Raw genomic sequence first — 16,732 nt, 5'->3', positions numbered from 1 at the left:
ACAGACTAGTACAGGGAATAAGAGCCATGTTTTTGTTTTCAAAAAATCATATTAAAAATAAACACACAAATTCAGGAAAAGACTTGGAAGCTGAAAGAGCACATGCCAGGTTATCAATAATAATTAGTCTGGGTGACAGGATAACAAAAGACTTATTTTCTTTTTCCTTTATTTAAATTTTCTATGACAACTATGCATTCATTTTTAAAAGAAGGCTAAGGAGACAGGACAACTAAATGCAACATCTTATCCTAGAATGGTCCTACACTGGAGGGGGAAACATATATAATGTTACACTATATATAAACATAAGTGCATAAAACTGACAAAATTAAAATACAAATGGGAGATTAAAGTAGTGTATCAATGTTTCAGTAGAAAGAATATCCCTATTCTTAAGAAATACGCAAAGCAGCATTAAGAAGTAAAATGACACGTAACTTAGCCTTAAATTTTGTGTAATTTACACACACACAAGGGGGAGGGGGACACACATAAGCAGAAAGAATAAAGCAAAATGGGCTAATACATTAACAATAGGTGACGCTGGGTAAAGAGTACATGGGTGATCTTTGTATTATTTTTATTTTTGCAACATTTTTGATGAATTATTTCTAAGAAATTACTTAAAAAATAATCATTCATGTTAACATTCTTCCAGGGTTCAACCAGTGTAAGAACTGGGGTCTACCTTTTGCCTATGGCTTTGGTACACTAAATGGATGCAGCCAGACCCCAAACAGCTCCCCCTCTGGAGAACGGGTCTTACCTTCACCTCACTGGTGCTAGACGGCTGTTGGATGGGCTGACCCAGCTGCTTCAGCGTGCTTGGCTTCAGGCCACAGGTCCTCATAGAGGAAGTCTTATCTGAGAGAACCAGGAGCTGAGCTGGTGACTTAAGTGCATTCAAAGTCTCCCCAAGTCTTTCATCTCTATTCTCAATCCCCACTCCTGCCACCTTCCAATTAAGACAGCCCCTCCTCCCAAGCCTGTCCCAGTCCTTACCACTGAGGGGAAAGGCCTGCCTGGCCCTGGGCAGTCCCATGCTGCTGCCTCTCCCCACATTAGCTGGGGCTGGCAGAATTGCTCTCATGGGTCTTGCTGCAGCCAGTAAGGAAGGCTTGCCCCGTGCTCTACCTTTAAGCTCTGGGACTCTGGGCCCAGTGGTGAGCAGGTCAACACTGAAAAAAACAAGAAGGGAGACTGCCTAGAAATTCTGCACCAAGAGGAAGAAAACCAAAGTGCAACCTCCAAACAGTACTTCAAGTATCCCCAACAAAAGGCTAAAGTGCATAGCTTCATTCTTTAAGGATATAAAACCATATCCACAATATGTCGGTAAATTTTTTTTAAAAAGATGAAAAAGTATGCATGTTATACTGTTTGTGTAAAAAAAGTGTGAAAAAATACATATATATACACATACTATATACAAATTTGCTTCTATATTTTTTCTTAAAATTATCTCTAGAAACACAGAAGGTTGGGAATATTGACTATCTCTGGGAAATGGAAATGAATGACTAAAGGATGGGACAGAGGGGAAATTTTTAAAATATATTTTCATGGACCTTTTGAATTTGAACCACGTTTGAATTGAACCATGTCTCAAAATATATTTCCTATTCAACAATAAAAATTTTAAAAATCATAATAATATAAACTAGAACTTCTAAACCTTGGTACTATTAACATTTTGGACCAGAAATTCTTTGTTGTGGGAGGTTACTCTGTGCATTGTAGGACATATAGCATCCCTCTAAATTCTTCTAGATATCTACTCTCTAGATGCTAGTAGCATACCACCACCCCCTCCACCCAAGTCGTGACAACGAAAATGTCTGTAAACATTGCCAAAATGTCTGTTCCCAGTTAAGAATCACTGATATAAATAAGGGCCTTCAGTTACAAGAATACATTGCCTCTGGGAAGGGCTACATGTAGAATCCAGTTAAACCTTTAAAGAAGAAAAGGAGAGGAAAAGACAGCCCAAACTTATTGACTTCTTCCTATTTACAAGGCATCGGATTTCATGCTTTACACACATTTTTTTTCCGGCTGTACAGTCAGCCTATGAGGCTAAGATTTTTTTTTTTTTAATACCCAACTTAAGATTTTTCAGAGGAGAGAACTGAAGTCAAGAGGCATGAAATGATTATGTCCAAAGTCAAATGGAAGTCAGGGACAGTCACAACCAGAACTGAGTTCTCTGACCACTAGGCCAGGACTCTTTCCATAGGATACCTTACTAAGCTTCTCTTTCCGAATCCAGCATCCAAGATTGGTAACTCATAGTTTATAATACTGCCCACTGCCTGTACCAGCAAGACTCTCAGACATGCTTTGAGGAGACTGATGAGAAGATGTACAAGGAAAATGACAGCAGGGCATGGATAGCAAAGTGTAGGGAAAAGGCAAATCATGACACGTCTCTAGGCCTCAGTTTCTGTATCCCTAAAACAGGAACTGGGCTCTGCTGCCTCTCTCAGGAATGCTGTAAATGACATGGGATAAAACAAACATGGGACATTTCCAAAGCTGCTATTCTAAATACAGTCCTATAATATACAAACACATTGATTTACCCTGTAGGTTTTTTAGGAGAAGGGAGTAGACTAGAGGTGCTGGTTCCTCCAGCTAGGGGTGCTATGTCTGGTCCAGGACTGTCGTTCTCTGTTGTCCCCAGAGTGACCTGAGGTGGCACACCACACTTGATGACCGGCCTCTTAGTGGGTGTTGCACCACAATTCTCAGTAGCTTCCTTGATCACAACATGGGTATCAGAGACGATCACTTCGTCCCACTCATTCTCCTCACCCACTTCTCTTGGAGGAGCTACACTCAGGAGCTGGCTCACAGCTTCCGAGTTCTCCAGACTCAGTCTGGAGGCATTTTCCTTAGGGGAATTTTGCTCGGTGTTGACAAGCTGCTGACTTCTTTTAACCACAGAGCTTTTGGAGGAGACACCAGAAGCCAATTCCACTTTGACTTTGGCTGGCTTTTCCTAGAAAAAATAAGAATACCTTGTATGCATAAGACATTTTACAGTTAACAACAACATTAACAAATATTCTCACTGTGATCCTCTTAATAATAATGTATGGACAACAAATATTGAAACTGAGGCCGACAGACAGGAAGAAGCTAACTTAAGGAATCAAGCACAAAACATGCCTAAATCTAAGTCTTCTGACTCCAGGTTCTTTTCACTAAATTACTAAACATCTCAGTGAGGATAAAGCTGTTTTCCCAGCAAATCTCTCATTGATATCCCTCTTACTGATATCCCTCATCAAACAAACTGATGGCATTTTGGGTTTGACTTTTGACTGTTCAAAACCTACTTCTCTGCACCTAGAAAGAGGTTGACATACTGACACGTTGGGCATAAAAATCCTAAACTGTTTACCTTGGTGGTCCTTTTATGAACTTTAGTTAATCCCAATGTGGTCACAATCTCATGTGAATAGACTCAAAATTTACAAGTCACTTGGTGAAAACCTAATCCTTTGTCCCAGATTCTTTCAGGCAAGACTTAAGAATGACTTACACATATGTCATATACTTTGCATTGGGTCAAATTAACTCAGTATATTAATCATGTGCTAGAAAATACTCAAACAGTAAAAACAGCAGCTGCCATCTCAGACTTTTAAAAAGTCCTTGGTGTCTTAGCTTTCATCCAATCAGTACTGCTGCAGAAATAACAGTATTATTTATATATACATATGCATTCATACACACACATACTTAAACATTTTTTTTTTTTTTAGAATGGTGGTTGTCTCTGGGATAGGTTTCAGAAAGGTTTTATTCCTTCCATGTACACAGGGTACTTCGAACAGCTCATGGAAAAATAGAATTAAAAGAAAATACAAATCTTTCCATGAACTGTTTATAGTACCCTCATACTGTGAAAAGCACTGTAAACTAGGAGACTTAATAAAAGCTGGGTTCTATCTAGAGTCTGCTCCACACCTACTTAGTTATTTGATCTAAGGGAAGTTTCATCTGCTTCCTCATTATGAAATAACAAGAGGGTTGAGCTCTCAGTGTTTGTCAACAGGAGCAAGACAACATTTTGGGTGGCCCAATTCTTAACTGTGCAGAACCTCCCTACACATTGCAGGAAGTTTAGCATCCATGGCTAATGACATTAAGTTTTAGTATTATTTCCCAGTCACTGACTACCAAAAATCCCTCACATTTCCAAAGCCGTCTGGGCAGTGAATTTCCCCTGGTTAAGAACCAGTAAAAGACTACCTTCAAGAACTCTCCAGTAAAGCATTCTCACATTCTACCACGCAACAGTCCACAAGGGCAAGTAAACATGGAGAAAACTTCCAAGTAAACTGCACAGAGCTTACTTACCACTGGTAAGAGAAAAATCAACAGAAAAACAGGAGACTACACTTATCTCTTGAGATGAGATCTTTGAGCAAAACGCTGCCTACTAAGTAGGCTATTTTAGACAAAAATTATTTGCAGTAAAATTGTATAATTTAAGAAATCTGAGCAAAAAACTCCACCTGGTGATCTCACATTTCCTATACTTGGCCTACCCTTTTAAGATGTTACTTTCTTTCAAGATGGAAGGTAAATATGAGGGTATAATATGAATCTTTTCATGGACTTCTTGAAGACACTTTGTACAACCAGCTGCTCCCTCAGAGAGACCTCACTTACTGCCATCAGAAAACCCATAGGAATGAAGCCTTTAGCTAAATAGCCTTATATACTATCTTTTGTTCCATCCAACTCACTGGGAATTATGTCACACGTTTCTTGGGCTAAGTCTAGCCTGTATGAACTCTAGAACAATACAAGAAAAGATGAGTCATTTCCTGACTGGCATGGAATTTGGAGCTTTTAGAAACAAATTATACTTGCTGCCTCAAAAATCCAGAACTCAAGAAATCTTAGATTCTGCAGCTAAACAGCATAGCAGTGCCTAAGAAGTGGGCTGTAATGGAAAAGGCACTGGCATAATCAGCTGTGTGAACTTAGCAAGTCACTTCTCTTGAATCCATTTTTCCTCAGCTGGAAACTTAAAGAGTTGAACTAGCTGATAATCAGTCACTTTTATCTCAAATTCTAAGTGCATTGATATTAAAATGTTACCTTCTTTCCTTCTCATTCTCATTCTGTTCCTATGAGATTTAAAAATCATAGTATCTACTCTTTACAAGGTAATTCTTGCAAAAACACTTTGGAAAAAATTCTGACTTATCAAGTCAAGATGAGGGAGGCAACTAGCTAAGAAAAAAACTGTTTTCATGACATAAGCTTGACCTTACTAAGAAAACCATAGCTCAAAAGTTATTTCCATCAAAGGAAAACACACATACACACGAAATAAAAAAGGAAGCCAAAGTAAAAATGGAGCCTGAAAGAGAGGCAAGCCCACAATGATCACTTACAACTTTACAGGCACAAGCACAGGAAATAGGTCATCTGACAGACCTGCTCTGCATTGGTGAAGAGGGGTTAAGGAGGATTCTGACTATCCAACTCAATCTCCCTGTCACAGCTGGGGAAATGCATTTTTGGAGAATAACTGGAGTGGGAATAAATTAATGGCTTCATAGAGGCCCATCAGAGAAGGTGGGCACAAGAAACTCAACAAAACCTCCTGAGAGACACTAGCACTAGGTCTTATCTAATCCTAGAAGTGGTAACATTAATAGCAACAGTAGAGATAATAATTATATTGTATTGCTGTCAATCATGATGATAGCAGGGAACATTTACTAAGGATTTAATATATACCAGGAACTGTGCCATCTACATGAGTAGTTTCATTTAACCCCTCTTCAGGTAGGTACTATTATCAACTTCCATCTACAGATGAAACCTAAATCAAGGAATAGATACAAAATGATTTGCCCAAGTATACGTAACTAAAAACTTGGGAAGCAGGGGCTTGAACTAAGGAAGCTGACTCTGGAATTGTATTCTTAATTATTAATCTATTCTGCCTCCCAGAATCAGTGCTACCCTGAACTCCAACACTCATTCAGAGGGCAAAAGTCACCACCCCAGTATTTCTCAAAGGGATATTCTGTGGAAATTCCCCCAGAGGAATTTTAAGGTATGCTGCTATACAAGTTTTCTCTATACAAATAAATTTGGACCATGCTGAAATTAACACACGACAATCACAATCCTAGCCTAAGCAATTATCACAAAAACAATGCCCTCTTTCCTTTTCTACCTACCCAAATTCTATTGATATTTTAAGTCCATCTCTTTTATAAACCCTTGTCTACTCCAGTCATTATAAATGTCTCTCGTCTCTGAACTAATTGAAAATTTACTCCCTACTCCACTCATTTTGGCCCTAAAAATTGATAGTCTCATATAAAAAATGTGGCAAGTATGTATGTTTTATCTAGTGAGTACCAAGCATACAACGGGTGGCAATATGTGTTGAACTGAACTTCACAGGGGTATACCTGTGATGCTCATTTATTTATTGAGCATCTTCTATGAGCAAAGGCCATGGGAGATGCAAAGGTCATTAAGGAGCTCACAATGTGACATAAACAGAAACACTGTTAAATGGTGATGACTGCTAAATAAAAGTGTTAAAAGCATAAACGAGGGTACTTGAAAAAGTTTGTGGAAAAACAGAATTGAAAGGTAATACAAATCCTTCCACGAACTTTTTGAAGTGCCCTCGTATATAGGGAAAGTCATTCAATCTTCCATAAGGAAACCTAGGGATGTTTCATGGAAGAACTAACATTTACAGTGAGCCACGAACCACGGTTATGCATTCATACCAGACACAGAATAACCAATCAGCTTGGCTACAGGAAAGGGGAAGGAGAGGAAGGGGGGCAAAGGGGAGACGAGGAGGGGAAGAGAGGGGAAAAAAGAGAGAGGGGGGAGGGAAGTGGGAAAGGAGGGATGGAGGGAGGGAAGGGGAGAGGGAGAGAGAGAGGTGTACAGTTAGAGTTAGACTATGGAAGGCCTTGATTATCAGGTTAAGGCTTCCACTTTTAACAGAAACTGTAGAAGACAAAGGATTTTGACTTAAGAAGTAAAAAGATATAAACTATTCCTCTGAATAATAATTAAGTAGTCAGAGTAGAGATTGGATTGTTAAAATTCAGCCCTAATAGGAAATGAGTAAATTAATATGGTGTATTTGTTCATGGGAAATTACAAAGCAATTAAAGATAATCTTTTTGAAGAATACTTAATGGCATGATAAGTTACATGGAAAAACAAACAAACAAGATACAGAACTTATCCACAGAAAAAAATTGAAAGAAAATACACCAAAATGCTATTCTTTGGACAGTATAAGACAGTGAATAACATTTTATTCTATTTTTTTCTTTTTTTCTTTTTCAAATAAACTATAACAAAAATAATTTACAGAAAATAAAAACGAGTATTAACTTTTTAAAAGTCACCTGTTCCTAAGGGCAACAAAAGCCTACTTTGTGGGGCTTCCGAAGCAGCAACGGCCAATGGATCTTACCTTTGGGATCCACTTTCCTCCTAGGAAGTTACCACAGGCAGGGCACTTAGGTGGTTTGTGCCTGGTGACATATGTAAAGGAGCAGCCTGGGCTGGTGCATGTCCCATGGCCCCGGCGGGTGTATGTAGTGGTCTGTAAAGAAAGAGCATGCAGAATCAATATTACAATCCAACCTCCTCAGACTCTGATGACCATTATAACCACAACAAAACCAGGAAGACACCAACTTGTATAAGGATAGCCAATTCATGGTATCATAAAAGGTCAGAGTTGGAAAGGTTCTAACGTACAATGAGTTCACTTTTTAGAAAGGGAGAAACTGAGTTTAAATGGGGAAATCCTAAGGTTACAGTTAGGTACAGAAGAATGAAGAAAGTATAGTTGTTATTAAGTGAGGTACCACAGGGCTAAACACTTTACTAATAGCTCATTTAATACTCTCAGCAATGCTATTAAATAGGTATTACTACTACTTAGGTTCAGAGTGGTTAAATGCTTTGCCTCAAATCACATAGTGACTGAAGGGCAAAGCTAGGCCTAGAACCCAGATCTCTAAGATTCTTGGTCCAAGATTCCTTCTATGTGTCCAGCTGTACACTCTAGCTCTGAATACTTCGAAGAACTGCTTCATCTTCATTCTTTGTAGTTAAAACTCAGAGAACCTAGGACCTAGGATTCACAGATAAAAAAACAGACCCATGGGCACTGAAAAAAATTAGAAGGAAATCCAGGAGTAGAAACCTGGTCCTTTAACGCTCAACAAAATTTAGGTATTTGCAAATGAATACATTCAGCCACTGGCTGTCACCATCTCCACTGATCTCTTTTCCAGCAGAATATATTGTAATAGGTTATTACATTTCAGATACAAATAGAACCTACTCATTCATCGGTCATGCATTATCTCTAGATTATTGCAAGAAAACATTTCCCTGTCATATTTTTTCTGTTACTTATGAATGTTTACTCAGCTATTAATCCCAGCTTCCCTAGTCTGGCCTAAAAGCAAAACCCTCCCTTGGGGAAATACCAAACTGCCACTAGCTGCCTCTGCCAGGAAGCCTAAGGAAAAGGAGATTATAATTATGGTATCAAGTCAAGTCAAGGATGAATGCGAAGTGGTGTGGAACTAAGAAAAGAGACCAGGCTTTTGGGTTCCAACTTTGTTCCCTTAACACTCAGGCCCTAGGTTTTCCCCCTTGTAAAAATCACCTGCTCTTCCTATTCCACAGGTATGTCCTGAGAAGCAAATGAGGCAAGCGGTGAGGAAACACATCACTTAGTAAATCATAAAAGATTCAGCAGGCTTGTGAGGGATTATTATTATTGGAATATAAAACATTTCTGATTTTTTTCACAGACTGTGGCCCAATATAGATTCTTCGTTCTGAACACCCCCAGAAAGCAGAGTAAAATTTAAGATAGGTTAGTTCTATAAGTAAGTTACCATGAACTTGGAAATACTAAATAGAAGCCTATAGAAATGATTTTAGAAAAAAATGTTAGTGTTCAAGGCTGACGTTTCAGTCCCAAGTATTATTCATAAAACACTTTTCTAGAAGAGCTTTGCTAACACTTACTAGAGCATGAAAGAACAGTAATTTCCAGGAGAACAAAGGCTCAGGAGAAATAAGCAGTTTCTCCACGAATTAATTTGCAGTGGCTGTACCTTTTTTAAGATACTGCAACTTTCTTATCCAAGAATACACTACTTATCCATAGTAGGGTTTTATGAAGATAAGACAGACTGTGAAAAGTTAAAAATACTATTAATTCTAAAGAAGCTACTAAAATAACCAAAACAAAGTCAATAGCTAATAAGCCAATAGAGACAATAGATTAATAAAAAACACTCAAGAGGGCTGAACAGTTAGCTCAGTCAGTCAGAGTAGCACCATAGTCAAGGGTTCGGATCCCCGTACCAGCCAGCAACCAAAAAAAAAAAAGAGTGTTTGTTAAAAGACAAAGATTCTCAGATGGGTCTTGGTTTTATATCCAAAGTATATGCTGCCTAAAAAACAAAACATACACTTTAATTGCAAAGATATAAATTGGTTAAAAGTAAAAGGATGGAAAAAGATATACCTTGCTAATAACAGTAATAAAAAAAAAAAGTCCAGACATCAAAGTAAATTTCAGAGCAAAGAATATTACTACAGATAAAGAAGGTCATTTCATAACAATGAAAGGGTCAATTTATCTAGTGTACATAACAATCATAAATGTTTATGTACTTAGTAAGCAAGTAAACATACATGACACAAAAACTAACAGAACTGTAAGAAGAAATAGACAAATCTACAATTATAGTTGGATGCCTTCTCTCAATAATTAATAGAAAATCAGTTAAGGATATAAAAGAGTAGAACAACATTATCAGTCAACTTGACCTAATTTGACATCTACAGAACACTCCACCCAACAGCAGAATACACATTCTCTTCAAGTACCCACAGAACATTTATCAACACAGACCATAAGACAAGTCTTGATAAATTTAAAATGATTCAGGTGGTCCCCGCCCCACCCCCAGGAGGCGGCGGCGTTGTGGTGGTGGTGGTGGTGGCGGCGGCCGGCTGCTGCGGAGCCTGCGGAGTTTTAGCCCCTGGCCCTGCTCATCGCTGCGGCGGGCCGGACCGACCTACCGACCGACCGCCGCGCCACAGGTCCTTTTGGAATAAATCATGGGATTGAGCTTCATTCAGATGTGGTGGAATATGCCAAGGAAAAACTGGAGAGCTTCATCAAAAATAGTGATAGCTTTGATAAATTTGAGTTTTGTGAACCTGCATTTGTGGTTGGTAATTGCCTCCAGATAGCATCTGACAGTCATCAGTATGATCGAATTTATTGTGGAGCTGGAGTCCAGAAAGACCATGAAAACTACATGAAAATATTACTAAAAGTTGGAGGCATACTAGTCATGCCTATAGAGGATCAGTTAACACAGATTATGCGAACTGGACAAAATACTTGGGAAAGTAAAAATATCCTTGCTGTTTCATTTGCTCCACTTGTACAACCAAGTAAGAATGATAATGGCAAACCAGATTCTGTGGGACTCCCCCCCTGTGCTGTCAGGAATCTACAGGACTTGGCTCGTATCTACATTCGACGCACACTTAGAAATTTCATAAATGATGAGATGCAGGCCAAGGGGATTCCTCAAAGGGCTCCACCCAGAAGAAAAAGAAAGAGAGTTAAACAGAGAATTAACACTTACGTATTTGTGGGTAATCAGCTCATTCCTCAGCCTCTAGACAGAGAGGAGGACGAAAAAATGGAAGAAGATAACAAAGAAGAGGAAGAGAAAGACCACAGTGAAGCCATGAAGACAGAGGAGCCACCTCAAAACTTACTGAGAGAAAAAATCATGAAGCTGCCCCTCCCTGAATCTTTGAAAGCTTACTTGACATATTTTAGAGACAAATAACTTAGGTCAAGAAGAAAGAATGCCTACTGATAATTTCTTTAGTCTTGAAAATGTAGTGTTCGTTAGAGTTGAAAGAGAATTATTTCTTTCATCAGAGCGAATTATAGTGGAAAAAAGTATAACTTGTTTCTGTCAGTAACAAAAATGTTGTATTAAAAAGTGATTAAAAAGAATCCCTTTTAAAAAAAATAAAATAAAATAAAATAAAATGATTCAGGTGTTACAAACCATAAAATTCTAGCCATAATGGAATTAAATTATACTTCCATAACAGAAAGATATCTGGAAAATCCCCAAATATTTGGAAATAAATAATACACTTCTAAAGAATTCACGGGGGCTGGCTGGTAAGCTCAGTTGGTTAGAGTGCAGTGTTGATAACACTAAGGTCAAGAGTTCAGATACCCTTTTCTCTCGGCCACCAAAAAAATTAAAAATGGGTCAAAAAAATAAATTAGAAAGTATTTTGAATGGAATGAAAATGAAAACATACCATATCAGAATTTGTGGGATGCCACTAAAGCAGTGCTTAGAGGGAAATTTATAGCACTAAGTACTTATATTAGAAAAGAAAGAAGGGCCGACCCCGTGGCTCACTCGGGAGAGTGCGGCGCTCCCGCCGCGGGTTCGGATCCTATATAGGGATGGCCGGTGTGCTCACTGGCTGAGCGCGGTCACAAAAGAGGACCAAAAAAAAAAAAGAAAAGAAAAGAAAAGAAAGAAGACCTCAAATCAATGACGTCTGCTTCTACCTTAAGAAACTAGAAAAAGAAAAGTAAATGATAAATAACAGGGTAGAAATCAGTGAAACAGAAAACAAAAACAATAAATATTGAAACAATACACTGTACGCCACAAATATGTACAAATAAATGTTAAAATAAAACAAAGAACAATAAAGAAAACAATAAATCTAAAAGCTGGTTCTTTGAGAAGATCAATAAAATTGATTAACCTCTACCCAGGCATATCAGGAAAAAAAGAGACTACCCAAATTACCAGTATCAGGAATGAGAGAAGTGAAATCACTACAGATTCTCAACTACAGATTCTACAGATATTAAAAGTATAAGAGTTCTTCAAAAATTTAAATACAGAATTACCACGTGATCCAGCAATTCCACTCCCAGCTATATACCCCCCCCCCCCCCCCCAAACTGAAAGCTGGGACTCTTAATACTTGTACACCAAAGTTCATAGCAGCATTATTCACAACAGCCAAAAGGTGGAAACAACCCAAATGTCCATCAACAGATGAATGGATAAATAAAATGTGGTATACACACACAATGGCATGAGTCAGCCATAAAATTTTAATACATACTACCAGATAGATAAACTTTGAAAACATTATGTTAAGTGAAAGTCACATACAAAAGGGCAATATTTGTACAACTCCACTTATCTGAGGTACCTAGAACATGCAAATTCATAGAGGCAAAAGGCAGAACAGAAGTTACCAGTGGCTGGGGGTAAGAAGGAATGAGTTACTGTTTAGCAAGTACAGAGTTTCTGTTTGGGATTATGAAAAAATTCTAGAAATGGATATTGGTAATGACTGCACAACACTGTGAATGTACTTAATGCCACTGAATTATGCACTTAAAATATGCATATTTTACAGAAATTTTTTGGAAAAATAGTAATAGGGAAATGTTATGAACAATTTTATGTCAATAAGTTTGACAACCTAAATGAAGATAATTCTTTGAAAGACAAAATACTAAAAGTTCATTCAAAAATAGATCACCTGAATAAAATACTCCTATATTTATCTTTTTCATTGTACTTACAGTTAAAAACCTCCCCACAAAGAAAACTTCAGGACTTCACTGGTAATTCTACCAAACATTTAAGGAAGAAATAATGCTAATACTACATAAACTCTTCCAGAAAACTGAAGAGGAAAAAGTACTTCCAAACTTATTTTATGAGGCAACATTATCCTGATATGAAAAGCAAAGACTGTACAAAAAAATTAGAGAACAATATCCTTCATGAGCATAGATGTAAAAATTCTGAACAAAATTTTAACAAACCAAATCCAATAATACATAAGAGAGATAATACAACACTGCCAAGTGGGGTTTATACCAGGAATGCAGGGTTGTTTTAACATTTGAAAAACAATGAAATTCACCACACTAACTAGAAAAGAAAACCCAGAGGATCATTTCAATAGACATGGAAAAAGCACCTGACAAAATTCAACATCTATTTCTGACAAAAATTCCCAGAAAATTAGGAACAGAGAACTTCCTAAGCTTGATAAAGGGCATCTACGAGAAACCTACAGCTAACATCATACTTAATGGTGAGAGACTAACTCCTTTCCCCCTAAGATGAGGAGCAAGACAAAGATGTCTGCTCTTACCACTTCTATTCAGCATTGTACTGAAGGTCCTAGAAAATGTAATAAGGCAAGAAAAAGAAATAAGGAATCCAAATCAGAAAGGAAGATATGAAACTGTCTTAACTCACAGACAACATGATTATCTATGTAGAAAATCCAGTAGAATCTACAAAAAATCTACAAATAAGTGAGTTTAGCAAAGTTACAGGATACAAGCTCAATACAAAAAAATCAATTGTATTACAATGTACAAGCAGTGAACAATCAGGTATTGAAAGGTTTAAAATACCATTTATAATAGCATAAAAAGTATAAAATATTTAGGAACAAATCTCAGCCCAGAAGCTACAGTGTGTGATGCAAAGAACATCAAATGAGAATCAAGAAACCAGAATCCTGGTTCTGTGTTGTTTTGTAACCTAGTAGCCTTGATCAAGTCCTTTCTCTGGGCCTTTTCCTAACCTGTACAATAGCAGGATTGAATTAAATCAGTGGCTCCTCAATTTTTCTAAACTATGTATGCTTCTGAAAATTTCATAAAAGCAACAGAACATATCCCAGCAAAATGCTCTCCAGGAGAAAAGTCTATATATAACCTGAGGGGAGTTCATGGATCCTGTGGAGCTCTACCTACAGAACCCCCAGATAAGAACACATGGACCACATAATCCCTGAGATTTTTGCCAGTCCTGGTGTCCTAAGGTTCTAAGACTTTTAGAAAACTACTTGGAAGAGTTTTTTTTTTTTTTTTTTTTTGGAGGCTGACTGTTATGGGTATGAAAGAGAATTCTTTTGGTGCTCTAATTGCCATCACCTCTCCACATACTGACCAGTTTGATGGAGGTGGGATTCTCTACAACTGAGTAGGCAGGCAGAGGCAACATGATGAACTGTGTGGCTGGTGTAGAGGAGCTACTCTCACTGGAATCCTGTGGGCAGTGGAGAGAAGAACAGTTTCATTGAAACAGAGTGAAGAACACCCAGGGCCACCCAAAACACTGCAAGACTAGATCAAGTCCAATAACCACAGACAAGAGCTTATCCAACATGTATATCAAAAGAAATGAATCTATGATTATCTCAAAGTAAAAAGTTTAAGAAAAAAGAGAAAACTATTACCAGGGGAAATATGCTATCCTCATTTTTTTTTTTTTTTTTTTTACAGATGGAAAACTGAGGTTCTAAGAGATTTAGGACTCCAACATCATATAAGCAGTTTGTGAGAGAGTCAAATTCTTCTGATCCTGTGAAATGTTCTTCTGCCTTAAGCAGGCCAGCGGCATGCTTCATTATCATAAACAGCACTGAGGCAACAAATAAGGATTTAAGTCTGGGATAGACTCCTTAAACGTGTACCTGCTCTCTTCTGCCCAGGCCATAGGGGCTACAGTATGCTGGTCTTCTTAGCTCAAGCAGAAGGACTCCCATCTCTCTGGGGATGCTATTCTATCTAGGGCAACACAGGCGAGGTTGCACACTGGGGCATGGTGGCAGTTCCCCAACTTCCAGCTTGTGGGATCACTGAAACTGCTGCTTTCCCCTCAACTGAACATGACATTTTGGCTACTGAATACAGATTTGTCTCTTCTTTCTTAGCTACTAGTCCTGTAAACCTGGCTTTGAAGAGAACATCTTTTACCTGTGCCAAGGAAGACTTTTTGAAAATTTTTGTATAGAGTTTAAGATGCCAATTTGTTTGTTGAAACAGTCATCAAGGAACATAAAACCCTGACTGATACTAATAGCCTAACAGATCCTGGCCTTGACTCACGGATAGCTCAAATAACCATTTCCAGCTCTCCTGCTAATGTACCTTAATGTGAAGAAAATTCTGGCTGATCTGGGCAAAGAGGAGTTGGTAAGGGGCTTGAGAAACTGAAAAGAACTTTGGAGCAAGCCCAGGGGCAAGACACATTCAAGAGAACTGCAGTCCCACTAGAAGTGCCACACCAGCACTCTTAATTACCACTGCTCCAGAATCACAATGCATGGTGCCAGCTGCCTTTTTAGTAACTCCAGACAAAGCAAAAGACATAAGTATCAAAGCCACTTACCCTCATGACTGTAACCACAGACACACTCTCTCCAACCTGGGAGTGGGGCACAGCCAGGCTTCCAGCAGGGACATCTGATGAGCCATTCACTAAGGTCTCTTCAATTACCAGGCTTGTCTGGTAAGGTTGGTGGCTCTCCCCTACCTCCAAGGAAGCCTCCTCTAGGAGCACATCCTGGCTGAGGATCTCTGAGGTGGCGATCTCCTGTACAGCACCTGGCTGGGCAAGGGTTCCCACCTCTTCAGCCAGGGCCTCCACAGCCAGGCACTGCTCTGCCATGCCTGCATGGCAGGGTACTGTCTCCGGGGCAGTGTTGGACACAAGAGGAGGTCCTTTAGGGGACATCTGGTTCTGAGCCACACACAACTCTAGCTGAGGGCAGCTCTGGTCCTCTTGCAGGCTGCTCTTGGGGATGATGATGTAATCTGAGCGGGGGAGGATCTTGCGGAAACCTGGGATGTCTGGAACCACAGCAGTCAGTGCAGAGAGCTTAGAGTTCTGAGGATGAGGAAGACAGAAAAGGGGAGATAAGCAGAAATAAATGGATTAAGACAACATGGATATATATTTATTAGCTTTTTTTTTTTTTTTTTTTTGCAAAGGGACCAGAAAGACTCTACTCTCTTGACTTGACTCAGATAGGGTCAGCCTCTGTCTACAGCAACATCATCTTCATTTGATTCACACTTTAGCCTATGCAGCTTACTCACTCAGTCACACAGGAAACATAATATAGATTGAACTCTGGAAAGGGCACTGATCTTGGCAACTGAAACTGTGAGCTGGAACCCCAGGTCCACATAGTCTTGAGCAAATCCTTTCCCCTCTGTGGACCTCTGCTACCCCCATGTGTAAAATGAGCTGACTCTGCCATGTACTTGTGAGTTCCTTTCGAGATGTGGTACTTTAGGATTTCAAAACAGCATAAGATTTAAACAGCAGAATGTAAAATGCTCAATAAAAATCCAAAAAGCGTAAAATACAAGTCAACAGACCAAGTTAAATCTCAAGGCAGCAAGTAAGGATTCTGACCACACTGGCTTCTCTCAGACTTGCAGAGAAGTGGATGTATATAACACAAAACTGAGAAGGTTTCCTGAAAGTATATATATAGCAGGGGTTATCTGATAAGGTCCTGAGTATAGTAAGGGGCAAAAAAAAGAATATGAATATTAACACTGACTTAGCACTGATAATGGTTTTGAAAATGCTTTCAAACTTATTATCTAATTTTACCTTAAAAACAACACTGTTAAGTTAGGTACTATTGTTATTCCCATTTAACAAATGAGGAAACTGACACTGAAGCTCAGGGAGGGTAAACTTTTCCAAAACACAAAATTAGTAAGTAGTAAAGCTGGGACTCCAGGCCAAGTCTTCTAAGGAGTCAAAAGACCAGG

General features: G+C 38.7%; 2 protein-coding genes across 4 annotated transcripts in view; one reads left to right on the top strand and one right to left on the bottom strand.

Moving 5' to 3' along the window:
- Positions 1-16,732, bottom strand: part of HMGXB3 (HMG-box containing 3) — a 47,576-nt gene that overhangs the window by 24,154 nt on the left and 6,690 nt on the right. For all 3 annotated transcript variants that reach the window (XM_063085137.1, XM_063085138.1, XM_063085139.1), the window contains exons 4-9: positions 15,333-15,830; positions 14,109-14,207; positions 7,493-7,624; positions 2,586-3,004; positions 1,006-1,181; positions 770-867 (exon numbers count right to left, since the gene is read on the bottom strand). In XM_063085137.1, the coding sequence (XP_062941207.1) occupies positions 770-867; positions 1,006-1,181; positions 2,586-3,004; positions 7,493-7,624; positions 14,109-14,207; positions 15,333-15,830 (1,422 nt within the window). The remainder of the gene's footprint in view (positions 1-769; positions 868-1,005; positions 1,182-2,585; positions 3,005-7,492; positions 7,625-14,108; positions 14,208-15,332; positions 15,831-16,732) is intronic.
- LOC134369485 (protein-L-isoaspartate O-methyltransferase domain-containing protein 1-like) lies at positions 8,743-10,948 on the top strand. Its single transcript, XM_063085963.1, has 2 exons — positions 8,743-8,754; positions 10,095-10,948. The coding sequence occupies exons 1-2, from the start codon at positions 8,743-8,745 to the stop codon at positions 10,923-10,925; spliced, it is 843 nt and encodes a 280-aa protein (XP_062942033.1). The 3' UTR covers positions 10,926-10,948.

The sequence above is a fragment of the Cynocephalus volans genome, chromosome 2 (assembly GCF_027409185.1).
Source record: "Cynocephalus volans isolate mCynVol1 chromosome 2, mCynVol1.pri, whole genome shotgun sequence".
Classification (NCBI taxonomy): domain Eukaryota; kingdom Metazoa; phylum Chordata; class Mammalia; order Dermoptera; family Cynocephalidae; genus Cynocephalus; species Cynocephalus volans.
This window is presented reverse-complemented; position numbering and strand designations above follow the sequence as displayed.